Source organism: Peromyscus eremicus, unplaced genomic scaffold (assembly GCF_949786415.1).
Source record: "Peromyscus eremicus unplaced genomic scaffold, PerEre_H2_v1 PerEre#2#chr22_unloc_1, whole genome shotgun sequence".
NCBI lineage: Eukaryota > Metazoa > Chordata > Mammalia > Rodentia > Cricetidae > Peromyscus > Peromyscus eremicus.
The window spans coordinates 8,889,898-8,906,340 of record NW_026734286.1 but is presented as its reverse complement, the minus strand read 5'-3'; the positions used below and the strand labels follow the sequence as shown (position 1 = coordinate 8,906,340).

At 37.3% G+C, this 16,443-nt stretch overlaps 1 protein-coding gene and 1 pseudogene across 1 annotated transcript; one reads left to right on the top strand and one right to left on the bottom strand.

Moving 5' to 3' along the window:
* LOC131900449 (excitatory amino acid transporter 4-like) overlaps positions 1–16,443 on the bottom strand; it is a 419,569-nt pseudogene that overhangs the window by 270,196 nt on the left and 132,930 nt on the right.
* LOC131900829 (zinc finger protein 883-like) lies at positions 11,083–16,143 on the top strand. Its single transcript, XM_059252163.1, has 3 exons — positions 11,083–11,279; positions 11,483–11,543; positions 12,084–16,143. Exons 1-3 carry the CDS (start codon positions 11,246–11,248, stop codon positions 13,771–13,773), a joined length of 1,785 nt encoding a protein of 594 aa, XP_059108146.1. The 5' UTR covers positions 11,083–11,245; the 3' UTR covers positions 13,774–16,143.

Below are 16,443 nucleotides of genomic sequence, written 5' to 3'. Positions count from 1 at the left end.
TCCTGTCATGCCTTCCCTCAAAGCATGAGGAGCAGGAGCCCATGTGAGGTAAAATGCTTATTTTTGACCACACCATGCCATGAGCACAACTCTCCTGATCTTATTGTCTCCATGGAAGGCAGACTTTCTATCTCATAGAGCCCTAGTTTTTCTGGGGGCTTCTTGAAGTTCTGTTCTTCCCACTTAACATGCAGTGGTAGAATCCTACTGGAGTTAATTTTGCCAAGATCTTAAAATCTGTGTTTTTAATACATATGCATATAAATGACACAGTGTTCCAGTCACCTGTGTCAGTAAGGCCATACTGGGTATCCTGGTCTCATTTTTCAACAGTGACTGTATTTCAGTTGTGTTCTTAGTCTGTTTGCTCTGAAGTTCTGTTGATCTCTTTATTCTTTCCCAGACAGTACAATCTTTATGGTAGTTGCACTTGAACTTAAGAAGTCAGATGATGTTTTTAGTGTGCTATATGTTCGATCTTGATCATTTTTTACGTTCATAATGTCCTTTTGCCATCAGTTTAATGTTGATAGCATAAATTATTAGACTTTATATTCAACTTCTGTTTACTCTATAAATTCTGTGTTTTCATAATGTACTATTGACATAATAGGCAAGAAGGCAGCAAACCACAGGGATACTTTGTTGGCAAGGATAGCCCAGCTCCCTGCTATGATGCTTCCGTCCTCCATCAGACACAAGGCCTGGTTGGACCCACACTTCTCAAGGTTTAAATTTGCGCTGTTGTGCCTGTTCTTTAATAGAACATTTTAATTATGTTAGCATGAATATAGGAGGAGATGGTACCTATGGCTTAGACATGTAGGCTCCATACAACAAATTAATAGAGGAAAGAATTCTGTGGCCGCAAGTTGAATCCATCCATGGGTCTTATCACAAATTGTAACAATGGAAGCCAAGCATTGTCTTCCAGGTATTTTACCTTCTTTGTTTGTTAAGGTGTGTCACTGTAGCTGTGCTTTAAGGTTTCAAAAGCCTAAGCAAGGTTTCTTTTTGCTTGCCTTTCTGTATCAGGATATTGGTCTCAGCCCAATGCTTGCCTACCTTGATGCTGCCATTCATGATGATAATGGACTAATCCTCTGTCTGTGTAATCAAGTCCCAACATAAAAAGCCTTGCATTATAACTGTCACTTTGGTCATTGTGTTTCCTCACAGCAACAGAGCAGTAATTATGATAGATGTTTTGTGTAGTATTTTGGCATATTGTCTACATGTATTATTCCCATATCCTGTGAAAACAAGTACAGCTAAATTAAAGAGTCATAGACTGTCTTAATTTACATGTCTGAATGAAGGAGAGCATCACTTGCCTCTATGACTCTAGTACTTTATTATGTACTATGTTCTATACCCATAATACAAGAGGCCCAGATGTACTTGAGGCATCTTATGACCAAAGTCAGGGGATGGCTGCAAAGCCCTTTCATTAAAACAGTCACTGCTTTCCATAAGGATTTTTGAAGGTCAAAGTCCTTCTGAGAACTGGTTGTTCATTCAAATATTACCCCAAATACAGTGACTCTGCTAAATTCCTACATTTTCCCCTTTGGTTTAAGCTGATCTAATTACGTTGAAGGTTATGCAGCTGCACAGTGAAGATATTCTCATGTACATAAGTCAGAATATATTTGAAAAGTGTTAAAATTATTATAGCAAAAACAAGTATAACTATTGTCCTAATACAAAACTTATCAAAATGATTCATAGGGTTAAATGAAGGTATGGTATCTGCAAGGCATTCCATGACATCCATTCTAGACACGTCAGGTACCTTAACTGAAAAAGTTTCTTTAATTTCTTGTTGTAAATCATAAATCATTGGAGAAACATTAGAGTGACTCAACAATGGCATTTTAACCTTATCGCAATCATACTTGTTTTCATTAAACTTTAATACAGTAGGTGAAATACAATTAAATTTTAACATTACCAACACATTTTAACTGAATCTGTTCCCTTTAAGTCTCTAACTGATCTCCTAAAAGTAACACAGCTTGCATCATGTCTGCTTTTTCTCTAACACTGTCACCATCTGTTTATTTCTGCTAAACCCAAAGTTTTGTAGAAATCTGATGCCAGTCGCTAACAAATTCAGCAATTTAAGTTTCTTTATGAAGGACTACTCAGGCTGTTGCAACAGTAGCAGTCAATGAAATAATTCCCATTGATGAGTTTTAGATCCATGGTTATTGGATATCCTTAGCCGCTAAGGTAATAAGTCTTATCAAGTCAGTTTAATAAATCCAGGTTTAATGAACAGAGCAAAGCAGCTCCCTGGTGACTCTCAGGTGAGCAGGAGAGGAATCACATGGCCGATCCAAAAGAAGGGAGCCTAAATACACTGTAGGTGCAGGGTGATGACTTTTCCTCTACAAGCTGTATTTTTGCCCAAGTATAATGCTGGGATTGGGCCACAGGCAGCTTCAGGGGAGGAGCCTCCATTTGCCAAGAATGCAGAACTGGGCTTTTTGGTGTTTTTTCTGAAAGGATGGTGTTTGGATAGCCAGGAATGGAGGTTCCAGCCAAACATCCCAATCTTTTTGGGTACATGGGTGCTGGTTTAAATCTGGCTACTTTCTCTTAGCATGCGACAGTGTGGGGAGAGGGAATAGGCAGTCAGTTGGCTCATGCTCAGTGGGAGGTATGGGTGAAGAAGCATCTGATTAACTACCATCTAACCTAAAGAATCCATTCTGGGAGGAAGAGGATAAAGCAAGTTGATAGGAGAAAAAAAATAGATTATTACCACTGACCCTGTGAACAGGGCTTGCTGTGGGAAGAGTGACGACTGCCAGAAAGAATGCAATGGAGATGGGCCCTGGTCATAGTGATGAAGTTCTTCAGACAGTTTATAGAGTGACTCAATATTAGTTTCCACTAGGCCAGATTCCTTGATACAGTAGCAGCATGGAACTACTAGGAACATGCAGGTGTCTTGTCTTGGCAAAGCAGGAAATCCATTCCTCAGTGTCCTGCTTCTCCACAGTCTGGACAGGGTCTTGGCAGCAGTTGAGGTGAAAGGCAGTTTTTTTTTCTGCTCTGTGACTTGATTTGCTACATTTAATGCATGCTCTAGGCCAGATGGGACACAGGAAAACTTCTGACTACAGAGAATCAATAATTATATTTAGATTTATTAAAGTCTAATAAAACCATTAGAATGGCATGCAACTCTGATTTTTTAACTGAAGCATATGGACTTTGAATTACTTTACTGATGTTTCCTGCTTTATAACCAGCCATTCCTAATTTACTTGTGTCAGCACAGAATGTAAGAACCCTAGAAATAGGCACTCAACTCACCATGCTGGGAAAAACCCATTCAGTTATTTTTATGAACTGAAGTCTTTTACTTTTAGGGTATTTATTGTTAATTTCTCTTAAATAATTACTACAGGATATTTGCCAGCCATCCTTAATTACTCATAATTTCATAATTTCAACATGAGTGTAAGGTACTACAATCTCAGCTGGATCTATTCCTCACTATTGATAAAGTCTGTTTCTTCTTTTTATAATTAATTCAGAAATATTTTCTCTATAGGTTTTTAACTTTTTACTCTGTTTATTAGCTAAAAATAATCAATTCTAAAATATTATCTCCATTTTACATAATAAGGCCAGTAGGGGAATGGTTAGAAAGTAAAATTACCAAAATATACTCAATTGTGATATCTAATCCATCTATGTAGTCACTCTGTATGTTTTGTTTTACCTTGGTCAGCTCCTTTTCTGTCTCAATTGTTAAATATCTTGGACTATTTAAATCTGAGTCACCTTGCAAAATTTGAAACAAAGTACTTAATTCTTAAGTAGACAATCCAATGGTAGGCCACAACCAATTAATATTCCCAATAATTTCTGAAAATCATTAAGTTTATGTAATTGATCTCTTCTAATCTATACCTTTTGAAGCTGAATTTTTTGTTTACTCATTTAAATCCTAGATACCTAAGAGAATCCCCTGTTTGAATTTTTAGGAGCAGTTTGCAACTCCCAGTGAAGTAAGATCTTTTTACCTCAGCAAACACCTTTTCCAGGATATCAATATCAGAGGTAGCTATTAAGGTATCATGCATATAATGATAAATAATAGACTGAGAAAATTGTTTACAAACCACTTCTAGTGGTTGATTTACAAAATATTGACATAGAGTTGGATTATTTAACATTTCCTGGGAAAGAATCTTTTAATTAATCACTTAGTGGCTGAGCATTATTATAAGTAGGATCTTAAAAGCAAAATTTTTCTCTGTACTGTTCTTGTAAAGAAATAATAAAGAAGCAATCTTTTAAATCAACAACTATTATAGGCCATGCTTTACATAATGAAGAAGGTAAAGGATTTCAAGGCTTTAAAGGATATATGGGTCGAATTAATCTGTTTAAAGTTCTCAAGTCAGTTAACATTTTCCAGATTGCTTTTTATTACAAATATAGGAGAATTCCAAGGACTTATACTTTCCTCACTGTGTCTAGCATCTAACTGTTCCTGTATTAGTTGCTCAAGTGCCCGCAATTTTTTTTTTTTTAGTAAGGTAATTGAGGAATTCTATCATGGCTTCTATTTGCATAGTCTTTTTTACATAAGCCATCTATAAAAGCAGTAAAAACAATCTCTATAGGATTTTAAGCAACTTTAGTCAATACTTGGAGAGTATTTTTATAAAATTGTAAAAAGAGGATCCTTTTAATAGATTCCAAATAACAAGATAATGCAACTTGTCACTTATTACCAGTGTGGAACAAACAATTTTTCGGTATTTTATTTAGTGGAAAAACAACTTTTCTAGGCTATCAGTAAGAGATTATATTTTATGAATTTTTAACTTAGTAACCATATTATTTAATAAGCTAACAACCTGTTCTGTTTACAGTACTACATTTTTAAATGATTTAATCAAGCATTTCCAGAAAGAAACTTAGTAAGAAGAGCTAAATTATCAGTAATGATAAGCAGACAAGACCCTATAATAATATATTTTAAAATCACAAATTTTATTTTTAGTTCATTTATTATGAAAAATAAACATTCATTCAAACATTACTTATATACACAAGAGAAGAGAACAACCTCCATACAGTGAATGACTAATACCGTTGGAAATTCAAACAGCATTGACTTAATACTTCATCTCCTATCTGCAATTATTTTTTACTAAAAGTTGGGCTTGTTTTCAATTTTGCTTTTTCCCTTGAAGGGACCATTGATGAGTTATATCCATTATTAGAGAAAAACAAAACATTTTCTACAAAGGGACCTTTAATATTGAGTTATTCCCGCTCTGAGGGGGAAAAACCAGACAAGCATTTAAACCAAAGTTAAGCAAACAAGAAAATTCTAAGTACTGACTGGCTGTGCTTGCTCAGGTTGCATCAGTGATGCCCACCCAGCCTGTCTCTGAAGGAGGTGATAGGTAAAGTATAGCTCTCAGTTTCAGAAATCTTTAATTTTTTTCTGTTGTCAGAAAAAGCCTTTTTTTCTTTCCCTGTTTCTCCTGTGAAGAGGCTTTTTTCTTTTCTTTGTTTTTCCTTTATAGGGACTTTATTCAACATTTTCCCTTCTTCTACCAGGAAAATCCTTTTCTTGATTAAACATTTCTCCTTTTTCCATCCCGAAATTTCCTTTTCATATTTCCTTTCCTTCACCTTTCTCTATTGTGAAGGTATGTTTTTAAATTTAATTTCTATTCTCTTTCTCTCCTGAAAAGATTCTTCTTCCTTGACTTAACCTTTGTCCCAGGAGCTAATTTATTGTTGCCACTGTTGAGACGGAGAATTTAAATTATCTAAGTTCCTGTCCTATGCTGGAGTCTCGCCCACTACTATTGACATATGTTACCTTCAGTATTGGAGTGTCTGGACCCTTCTTTCCATGCCCCACATTGTTGGTCACCAAATATCAGGTATACTGTATAATGTGGGTCAGTTGAAGAAAGAAGGCACTCCCAAGATGAAATTTTAAGGCCTATGTGGCAGCAGGAAGGTCTAGCCTCTTCTAATGGACTGAACCCCAAACAGCTGTGTGGTTGTTTTGCTTTGCCCATGACCTTGGGCTCTACAGTCCAAGTGAGGCTGTGCTTCTTGCCATTGTTCGTGACTTTCTTAATTTAAGAGAAGAGATAGAAGGCCTAGTGGTTAAGAGCACTGACTGATGTTCCAGAGGACCCTGGTTTAGGTCCCAGGCCATCAGGTGTCTGATCACACCAGGATAAAAAATTTAAAATAAGAAAAAGGAAGAGGGAAGCCCATAACCCTCTCTCCTGTTCTTTTGTGAGGTCACATACAATGGCAAGAAACACCACCTCCTTTAGGCCAAATAGCCCAAGGTCATGGACCTAGCAAATACCACTACACAGCTGTACAAAGGTGTATTGAAAGTTAGACAAAGTATTTCCTCACACCAGAGTCCTTAATCTTAATCTAGATGTTCTACTGACGGTGAGCATCACATGGATCCATGACTCTAGTCTTTTTTATGTATTATGTGCAATACATAATAATACCAGAGCCTCAGATGTGTTTGAGGCATCTTGTGATCATAGTGCCAGGATGGCTGCAAAGTTCATTCTGCATAACAATCCCTGCTATTAGGATTTTTTAAGGTAAAAGTACTTCTAAAAAATGGTTGTTCATTCTAATATGTACCACAGATACAGTGACTCTGCTAAGTTCCTACAACAGTAAAGGAGCAACAATCAGGGCAGATATTAATGTAACCTGTGTGTTTGGAAAGGAAAACAGTAGTAGGTGGTGTTAGAGGGCAGTCATGGCCAGAACAGAGGCTATAATTTCAGAAAGGTTAGTGACATTAAAGAGTAGGCACAGGCTCTTCTTTGGAAATATAGAAAAGGTGTTGCAAGGGTACTGTACCACCAAGTAAAGTGTTTCAATAGGAAAGGGAAAGGGAACAAGAGTCCTAGTCCCAGAAAAAAAAAATTCATACAGAATTAATGCTGATCTGTTCCAGTGGGGCAGGGTCAATCCAGAACTAGAACCCCATGTTGACACATCATCCATGTGTCACATTTTCTTAAAAGAGAAAAGATGCACAATTTAAAGGTCATGGATTCTTCCAGTGTACTTTCAGTTCAGCACTGTTGCAGCCAATTATTTGGCAGAGTCAAGGATCCAATGTGGAGACTGTGACAGTTCATTGTAGAAGGTATGAAAATGAAGACTGGTTTGCATTTTGAGACCACTAGATGTTGAGATGAACAAGCTCTGAGACACCTTTCATGAGTAGCTGCATGCAGGGAGTGGAAGTAACCAAAGGTAGAGATGTGTGAAAAGTGTCAAAGAGAGAGAGCCATCTAATTCTTTTGAAACTGAAGCCCCAGGTGTCTGACTCAGAGCTGCAGGATTTGGTGTTTGCCCAGCAGGGTTTCAGTCTTGCCTTGGCCCAATCTCTCCTCACTTCTTTGAAAAGGGAATGTGTATTCTGTACCTTTGTGTGTTGTATAGTATCATCCATTGCTGAGATGAGCCAGTGTGACCAAAAGGCAAATTGGGGTGGAAAGGGTTTATTTGGCTTACACTTCAGCATTGCTGTTTATCACTGAAGGAAGTCTGGATAGGAACTTAAAAATGCAGGATCCCAGAGTCACAGAAGCTGAATCAGAGGCAGTGGAGGGAAGGTGTTTACAGGCTTTCTTCACATAGCTTGCTCAGTCCACCTTCTTATAGAACCTAGGACCAGTAGCTCAAGGATAGCACCACCCACCATGGACTGGGCCCTCCTCCATTAATCACTAAAAGGAAAATGCCTTAGAGCTGGATCTCATGGAGGCATTTCCTCAACTGAGGTTCCTTCCTCTCTGATGACTCTAGCCTGGTCAAGCTGACACTAGAAACCAGCCAGTGCACGTAGATATAATCTTTTTTTTTTTTTTGAATGCAGAATGCCGTTTATTGAAGGAGGGAGGAGGTCTTAAATACAGGCTTACAGCACAATGGAAGAACCCCGGAGGGCAGAAGTTTGCTACTGATGTTTTACAATCTTGTATCTAAGCTATTAATGCCCAATATGCAGGATACACAGACAAGGAACTTACCTTAAGCATTCAGGAGGTTGGAACCCGGTAGGGAATTAGCATAGGGAGGACATCAAGTTCGAGGTCAGCAAGCAAGGCAACAGCTACCCAAAACAGGGGCCAGAGCCCTACAGGTCCCCTCTAAAAAATGAGCTTCTGACTTAGGTTGCATGGGTCGTCAACAGGTCATCTTACCCGTCATGGAGACACCTGCCCAGGCCACACAGGTGCTCTGTCTTAGGTTGGTGAGCACCCCCCAGTCATTTCCCATTTCTGAATACTCATTATCATACAGGCTCAATTGTGTGTGAGCTGCAGAGTTAACTGCTACCAAAGATCTCAAAGTGGTGCTGGGCTTGCAATCTGTGTGTTCGACAGAAAAGACCAACAGAGGTCCTAACTCACCCATAGCCAGTAGACTAAAGGCACCTGACCCATTCCCTTCCTTAACGAGCCTTACTGCAAATTGGAGTCCTTGTAAGATGGTATCCAAAAAGCAAATGGAACTTGAGTTTATAAATTTATAACTTTCAAAAGCATTTCCTCAACTGAGGTTCCTTCCTCTCTGGTGATTCTAGCCTGGTCAAGTTGACATAAGATACCAGCTAGTGCACATAGATATAATTTTGTTTTTGATTTTACAAGATAACACATTCTAGAAACTATCTTCAGTGTCAGAAGAAACTTAGTACATTTTAACAGTTTGGGGACTGTTACAGAATATAAGGATCTTTGTGGCTAGCCTAAAAGGCATTTTACATTATGGGTTGAATGTGAGCCTATCATGATCTGTGTCAAATAGTACATTGAATGAAAAATCTCCCAAGTACAAAGATGTATTTGAGACTTTGTCTGAGATTTCTGGTTTCCTTAGGATGCAAATGGTATCTCTAGAATCAGGGGCCTTCCATGAGTATATTGGTCTCTGGGGATGGGTATTGAGTGTTTATACTCCAACCACTCTTATCAATGTTATGCCTAGATCATGGGGAACCCCAAAAAGACCACCTAGGAGACCAAATCACACATGTAAAAGCAAAGAGCCTTTAATCTTTTCAAGCTTTGAGCTTGGTCTCTCTTTTTCCCTTTATTTTCAGGCTCCGGGGCTTGATCTGTCTGTCCTATGCAAAGGTGAGAGCAGAGAGCCCTGAGCCCAGGAAGGGTAGGATTTTTATCGTAAAGGTTGGGGTGAGGGGATTTCCAGGGTTTAGGATCCTAATTTGTTGATAATGTCTATGGGTATCTGTAAAACAAAAATAGGTGTGTGCTAGACTCAGGGACATCTGGCCACCTTATCTAATGGTTGGAATGTTTGGGATGTTAGGTACTTCCCCATCCCTGGGTGGATTACTGGTTGGTGTCAGCTTATGGCTTTTCCTGGATCTGGGCGTTGCCTTCCAGAAGTTGTATCTGGGCCTCTAAGCCTGTCATGGTAGCTGTGTGGTCAAGCTGTTTGGGGACCCTACACATCTTGCTGTAGTTAAAACTGAGCAGCCCTGCTCATTCTCATGCAACCACATTTCCAACATAACACACTCCATCCTTAAATAACTTAAGGTAATATAGAAGCAAATGCTTTTCCTTGATAAGACATTTTTCCTGCCCTGATATATTTAGTTTATATTTTTGGCTGATAGCGTTAGGTTTTACTATATGTGAAGTATTTGATCTTGGTGAGCTTTACCCACTTTATTAATTTTAAACGTTGGCAGAGTTTTCGTTTTCTTCCAGCAGGATGGCATGCATTCACAACATTAATACAGATCTCCTGAATCATTACATTGCAGATGTGTAACATTCTGCATATCTTTTTGCTGTTTTAATATTTTTTACTTTTTGAAATGCATGCCTGAGTCTTTTTCCTGTATATATGCAGGTGTACCATGTTTGCCTGCTTTTCGCTGAAGTCAGAGGAGAGCCCTGGATAGTCTTGAAATTGAGTTCCAAATATTGGGAGCCATAATTGAGTCCTAGGGACTGATGCAAATCCTCTGTAAAAGTAAAAGGTGATTGCTATGGAAGTCGCTCTGTATGAATAAACACTGATTGGCCAGTGGCCAGGCAGGAAGTATAGGTGGGACTAACAGAGAGGAGAAAAGAAATGGAAAGGCAGGGGAGAGACCTGCCAGCTGCCACCATGACAAGCAAGATGTAAGGTACCGATAAGCCACGAGCCACGTGGCAACTTATATATTAATAGAAATAGGTTAATTTAAGATATAAGAACAGTTAGCAAGAAGCCTGCCACGGCCATACAGTTTATAATATAAGCATCTGAGTGATTATTTTATACGTGGGTTGTGGGACTGCAGGGGCTTGGTGGGACCTAGAGAGAAGCTCTCCAGCTACAGGTGATCTTAACTGTTGGTCCATATTTAAATTCTACTGGGAGCTTTGCTTGTTTGTTTGTATTCTTTTACGGTTTAACAACAGCCTTTCCTTCACTAATGTTTTTGAGAATCATTTTGATATGTCTGTCAGTAACTTAGTAAAAATGCATTTTTTCATAGGAATATCATATTAGCTGTATAGTTCAAATGAGGCACTCCAGTTTTCTGAAAGCCAAGTACATTTCTAGAATGTGTGTTTAGCTCACTGAGGGAATTTAGAGTAAGCCCCTTGTGCTCAATGTTTTTCTTTGTTTGACATGGTCTCACTATGTACCTTTGACTATCATAGAAATCTCTACATAGACCAGGCTGGCCTGAAAATCAGAGATTCACTTGTCTCTGCCTCCTGAGTTTGGGGATTAAAAGTGTGCACCACCATGCCCATCCTTTTTTGATGTCAGTAATTTTGAAACAAGTTTGCTGTTGTTTACTCAATACTATTGCTTTGTTTGAATATCTCTCTCTATATATAGGTCAGCATTTCGCTTGCAATGCCATGTAGTATTCATAGGGATCAGAAATGAGAGTCATAATCCTCTTTCTCTAATTCCCTCTAAAATGGTTTGTTGGTTGCATTTGAAATTCTGTGATATGAAATAAATTTATCAAGCACACATAATTATGTAAATATAATCCCAGTGAAGTGTACATTTGCAGAGCATTCAGTCTTACCATTTCTGTTTCATATGTGTATGTGATTTTTAGGATACAGTGACCTATGAAGATGTGCAATTGAACTTCACCCATGAAGAGTGGGCTTTGCTGGATCCTTCTCAGAAGAGTCTCTACAGAGATGTGATGCTGGAAATCTGTGATAATCTCACTGCTATAGGTAAGAATGTGAGTTTTCCTTCACTTTTTAACTTACAGTTATAAGCCTTTCTTAGGAATTTTTGTTCCACTGTGATTTCTACTGTGAAAGAAGAAGAATGTGGTACATAAATTAGGCATGGTTCTAAGGTTCACTGGATATAATAACTCAAATTTTGCATAATTTCCAATAATATATCATTCATTTCTGGTACTATATTTTAGGCTACAAATGGGAGGACCACAATATTGGAGAACATTGTCAAGGTTCTAGAAGACATGGAAGGTAATTTTCATGTACAAGGTGATAGATGCATTTATGCCTCTAAAGAACTTTTAAAGTGCCCTGATATTTAATGAAAACCAACAATATAAATAATTACAGCTTTGTGATGATTATTAAATTCTTACAATATCATGTACCTCACTTTCAGATAGTTGATATGTGTTTACAAAGTGTTCCTGTAAGAGATAAGACAAAGAAATAATGACTTCACAGATGTCACCATATCAATCATAACTCCCTGAGATCCATGCATCCATTTAGTTTCATCCCATTCAACTACTGGAAAGGCGTTCACATTGATTAGAGGATTAGGGTATGTCCAAAAATATTCATAAGCAAATTATCCCTTAGTTAAGCTTGTGGTATTCATATACTTGAAGAGAGTTACCATAGTTTAGTTTAAGGGGCAGTTTATAAGATTCAAGAATGTTGTCATGGTGGAGAAACCTTAATCCCTGTACTACATCTCTATGAGGAACAAAATGTTAAACTGTGTGAATGCACTGTGAAAACCCTTTGTTTATTATTGTTCCTTAACAGGTATATCATCTGTCACTCTGGATATAAGCCATGTGAGCATAAGGGATCTGGAAAGAAGATGGGTACCTCTCTCTCACCCAGAAAAATCAAAAGATATGCAGTGGTTAGCACTATGAGTAGACAGTGTGATTGTGAAACAAGTATAGAATTAACTAGATTCCCAACTTCACTGGAAATACACCAACATGCTTGCAATGGAGAAAAGCCTTATGAGTACACAGAATTTGGAAATTTTTCTGTCTGTACTGGTTCATGTTGCACATGTAATGTGACTCCCACTATAGGAAAATGTAATGAATGCAATCAGTGTGGTAAAGCTCTCAGTTCTTCCAGTTCTTTTCAAAGAAATGTAAAAACTCATATGGAAAAAGGAACTGATAAATGTGAGCCATGTACTAAAGGCATGAACCATCACAGGTATCTTGAAATATTCCAAAGTACCCATAAAGAAGAGGAATCCTATGAATGTAAACAACACAATAAAACATTTAGATCTGATTGCCCTTTACAGTTACAGCAAAGAACACATTTGAATCTCTATGAATATAATCAAAGTTTCAAAGATTTTGCATGTAATAGTTATCTTCAATTACCCAGAACTAATTCTATAATGAAACAGTATGAAGATAAGCAATGTGGTAAAACTTTTACATATCCTAGTATTATTAAGCAACATGAAAGAAGTCATACTAGTGAGAAATCCTATGAATGTAATCAGTGTGGTAAAACATTTGCACAAAAAAGTCATCTTCTCAATCATGAAAAAAGTCATATTGGAAATAAACCCTATGAATGCAATCAATGTGGTAAAGCCTTTTCAAGTAAAAGTCATCTTCACAGTCATGAAAGAATTCATAGTAGAGAGAAACCCTATGAATGTAATCAATGTGGTAAAGCATTTGAATGGAAAAGTCTTCTTCACAGACATGAAAGAAGCCATACTGGAGAGAAACCCTATGAATGTAATCAATGTGGAAAAGCCTTTGCAAGTAAAAGTCATCTTCACAGTCATGAAAGAATTCATAGTGGAGAGAAACCCTATGAATGTAATCAATGTGGTAAAGCATTTGCATGGAAAAGTCTTCTTCACAGACATGAAAGAATTCATACTGGAGAGAAACCCTATGAATGTAATCAATGTGATAAAGCATTTACATATAAAACTGATCTTCACAATCATGAAAGAATTCATAATGGAGAGAAACCCTATGAATGTAATCAATGTGGTAAAACATTTCCACATAAAAGTCATCTTTACTATCATGAAAGAAATCATACTGGAGAGAAACCTTATGAATGTAATCAATGTGGTAAAGCATTTGCATGGAAAAGTGATCTTCACAATCATGAAAGAATTCATACTGGAGAGAAACCTTATGAATGTAATCAATGTGGTAAAGCCTTTACACGTAAAAGTCATCTTCACAGTCATGAAAGAATTCATGTTGGAAAGAAACCTTATGAATGTAATCAATGTGGTAAAACATTTGCATGGAAAAGTTCTTTTCACAGACATGAAAGAATTCATTTTGGAGAGAAAGCTTATGAATGTAATCAATGTGGTAAAACCTTTACACATAAAAGTGATCTACACAGTCATGAAAGAGGTCATAATGGGGAGAAATTCTATGAATGCAATCAATCAATGTGGTGCAGCATTTACATGGAAAAGTCATCTTCACAGCCATAAAAGAAATCATATTGGAGAGAAACCCTATGGATGTAATCAATGTGGTAGAGATTTGCATGGAAAGGACATCTTTGCAATCATAAAAGTATCATGCTGGAGACAAAGTCTGTGAATGCAATTTATGTTGGAGAGCATTCGCTTATAACAGTCATCTTCACACCTAATGAAAGAATTCATAGTAGAACCCTATCAATGCATTCAATGTGGTAAAGCCTTTACATAATTTCCCAGTGTTCTTAAAAAACATGAAAGAAATCATACTGGAGAGATTGTCTATTAATGTGGTAGAACATAAAGTCATCTTCACGGGCATGAAAAAAATACATCCTAGAGAAAAATCCCTTGAACCTTATAAATCAGGTAAAGCTTTGAACACCAGGCACAGAATACGTCATTTTGGAGATGCCAGTACTATGCATTTGTCCACCAAGACCATCAGCAGTGGTAAAGTGGAACCAGTAAGAGCCTAGAAATTATGTGTACTGCAGAGTGCAGAGCCAAAGAAGTGACCTAAGTCCTTTGGAGAAGCCCTGAAGATTCTGCGTGGATCTTAATCACTGGAGGTTGAGTAAATTTATACAGTCAGACTTCGTTTTTTGCTTTTTTCAGGTTTTGACTGCCTTGCTTCTTCCTCTTGCACAGAGACAGTATTTAATTTAATTTTGATTTTTCCGTGAGCCATATTTGAAAGGCTTTGAATTTTTAAAAGAGATTTTAGATTTTTAGTGAGATTACATATTTTTAAACAGAAACTTCAATGTGTATGAATTTGTAAAGATTGTTGGACTTTTATTAAAGCTGTTTATGTTTTAATGCAGTATCTTGTGAATGAAAAAAGAAAGGTTGGGGCTTAATAATGCCATGTTTGTGTGTCAAGTTGAAAAGTGGTCAATTGCACTGGCTAGTCCTATGTCAACTTCACAATCAGCTAGTTATCAAAGAAAGGAAACTCAGTTGAGAAAACTCCATAAGATCTGGCTCTAAGGCATTTTCTTAATTAATGATTGATGGGGAGGTGTCCTGCATTGTATAAAAAAGCAGGCTGAGCAAGCCATGGGGGATAATCCAGTTAAGAAGCTACACTGCATGGTCTCTGCAACAGCACCAAGTTCCTGCCCCATTTAGGTTTCTGTCCTGACTTCCTTCAGTGATAAATAGCAATATGGAAGTTTAGGCCAAATAAACCCTTTCCTCCCCATTGTGCTTTTTGGTCATGGTGTTTCATTGCCAAAATTCTAACTAAGACATCTTCTCTCAAAAATCCAAAATTAGGATTGTGGACAGATGGCCTAGCAATTAAACACACTGGCTGTTTTTCCAGAGGACACAGTTTCAATTTCCAGCACCAATAGGGAAGTTCACAACTGTCTGTATGTCCTCTTCCAGGGTCCTCTTCCAGGGAACACAATACCCTCACACAGACTTAGATCCAAACAAAACACTTATGAATATAAAGTAAAAATAAATTATTTTTAAAAGAATATATCACATTATGGAACTTTCTCTAACATAACCTGGACTCATCTCTACACAACAAAATCTTTTGTTGTCTTCATTTACGTTAAGAGAACTGTGTTTACAATTACAATAAGAAGCAATGGTCAGAGTCTACTCACAGAGGGATAGAAAGCATTCAATCTTTCAGTGATCATATAGGAAATTTCATCACCTCCCAGTGATAGAAGATAGAAACAATAGTGGCACAACTTCATCTTCTACAATATTGGCATGTTGAGAATTTGACTCAGTTGTAAAGCTGCTGTTAGGTATCCAATTTGGTTCCAATCACCCACATCAGATGGCTCAGAACTGCTAATAAAGCCTTGTCCTGGAGATAGGATGCATTCTTCTGGCTTCCTAGGGCACCAGGTATGTAAATGGTGCAAAGACAATTATGTGTTGGTGTTAGTGTGTTTGTGACTCCATATGTTTAAAAGAACTTTCTTCATGTATATGCTATATTCTTTTTCTAAAATAAAATAAAATTAATTATATTTATTATCAGACATGGTCTTGGAAAGGAGTCATTTGAGGAGAATTCTGAATACTTATGTTAACACTCCAAGAAAATAAAACAAAAGTCTTGTGACCTCAGTTTCTTCAAATCCAAAAATTGTTCTTGAAATGTGTTTTTGTGCAGATAGATGTGATTTGTCTCTTGGTTGCTCATTATTGCTTGGTGGTGTTGCTCAATTAAATGTTTGACCTGTCCTTTATATGCCTGAATGGAAAAACATGTTTTTGTCCCATGTGGCTTGCTCTTTCATTGTATACAACTTTAACTCATGAGAACTTCACTCATGTAACCTTTCTTAACCTGCAGAGTATAAATTGTCTCAGGCAATGAATAAAGTTGGCTCTTGTATGAGACTTTAATCGTCCTTATTTATCAGCTCCATTCTCCCAGGTCCCATTACTGCTACAGCCTCCTTTACATACATATCCTCCATATTCTGAAATTGACCCTGAAGCATGGGGTGAGTAATTTAATGATCAATCTAATCTTGAATTCTCTCCATTTTGGTGAATATTTAGAAGAGCCTATGATAAAGTTGACTTCACTTACAAATTCCTTTCTGGCCTCATGAGGTATGGTTGGTATTTCCAATACAACTTCAGCAAAATCAAAAGGTTTAACACATAATTATGCACTAACCAATCCATTTAAAC

What these genes read in the sequence shown, in the direction of transcription:
- LOC131900829 (XM_059252163.1), top strand. Translation starts at nt 11,246, where the DNA reads ATGCTGGAAATCTGTGATAATCTCACTGCTATAG. An exon ending in TGATAATCTCACTGCTATAG is followed by an intron (nt 11,280 to 11,482) that starts GTAAGAATGTGA and finishes ACTATATTTTAG; the next exon opens with GCTACAAATGGGAGGACCAC. An exon ending in GGTTCTAGAAGACATGGAAG is followed by an intron (nt 11,544 to 12,083) that starts GTAATTTTCATG and finishes GTTCCTTAACAG; the next exon opens with GTATATCATCTGTCACTCTG.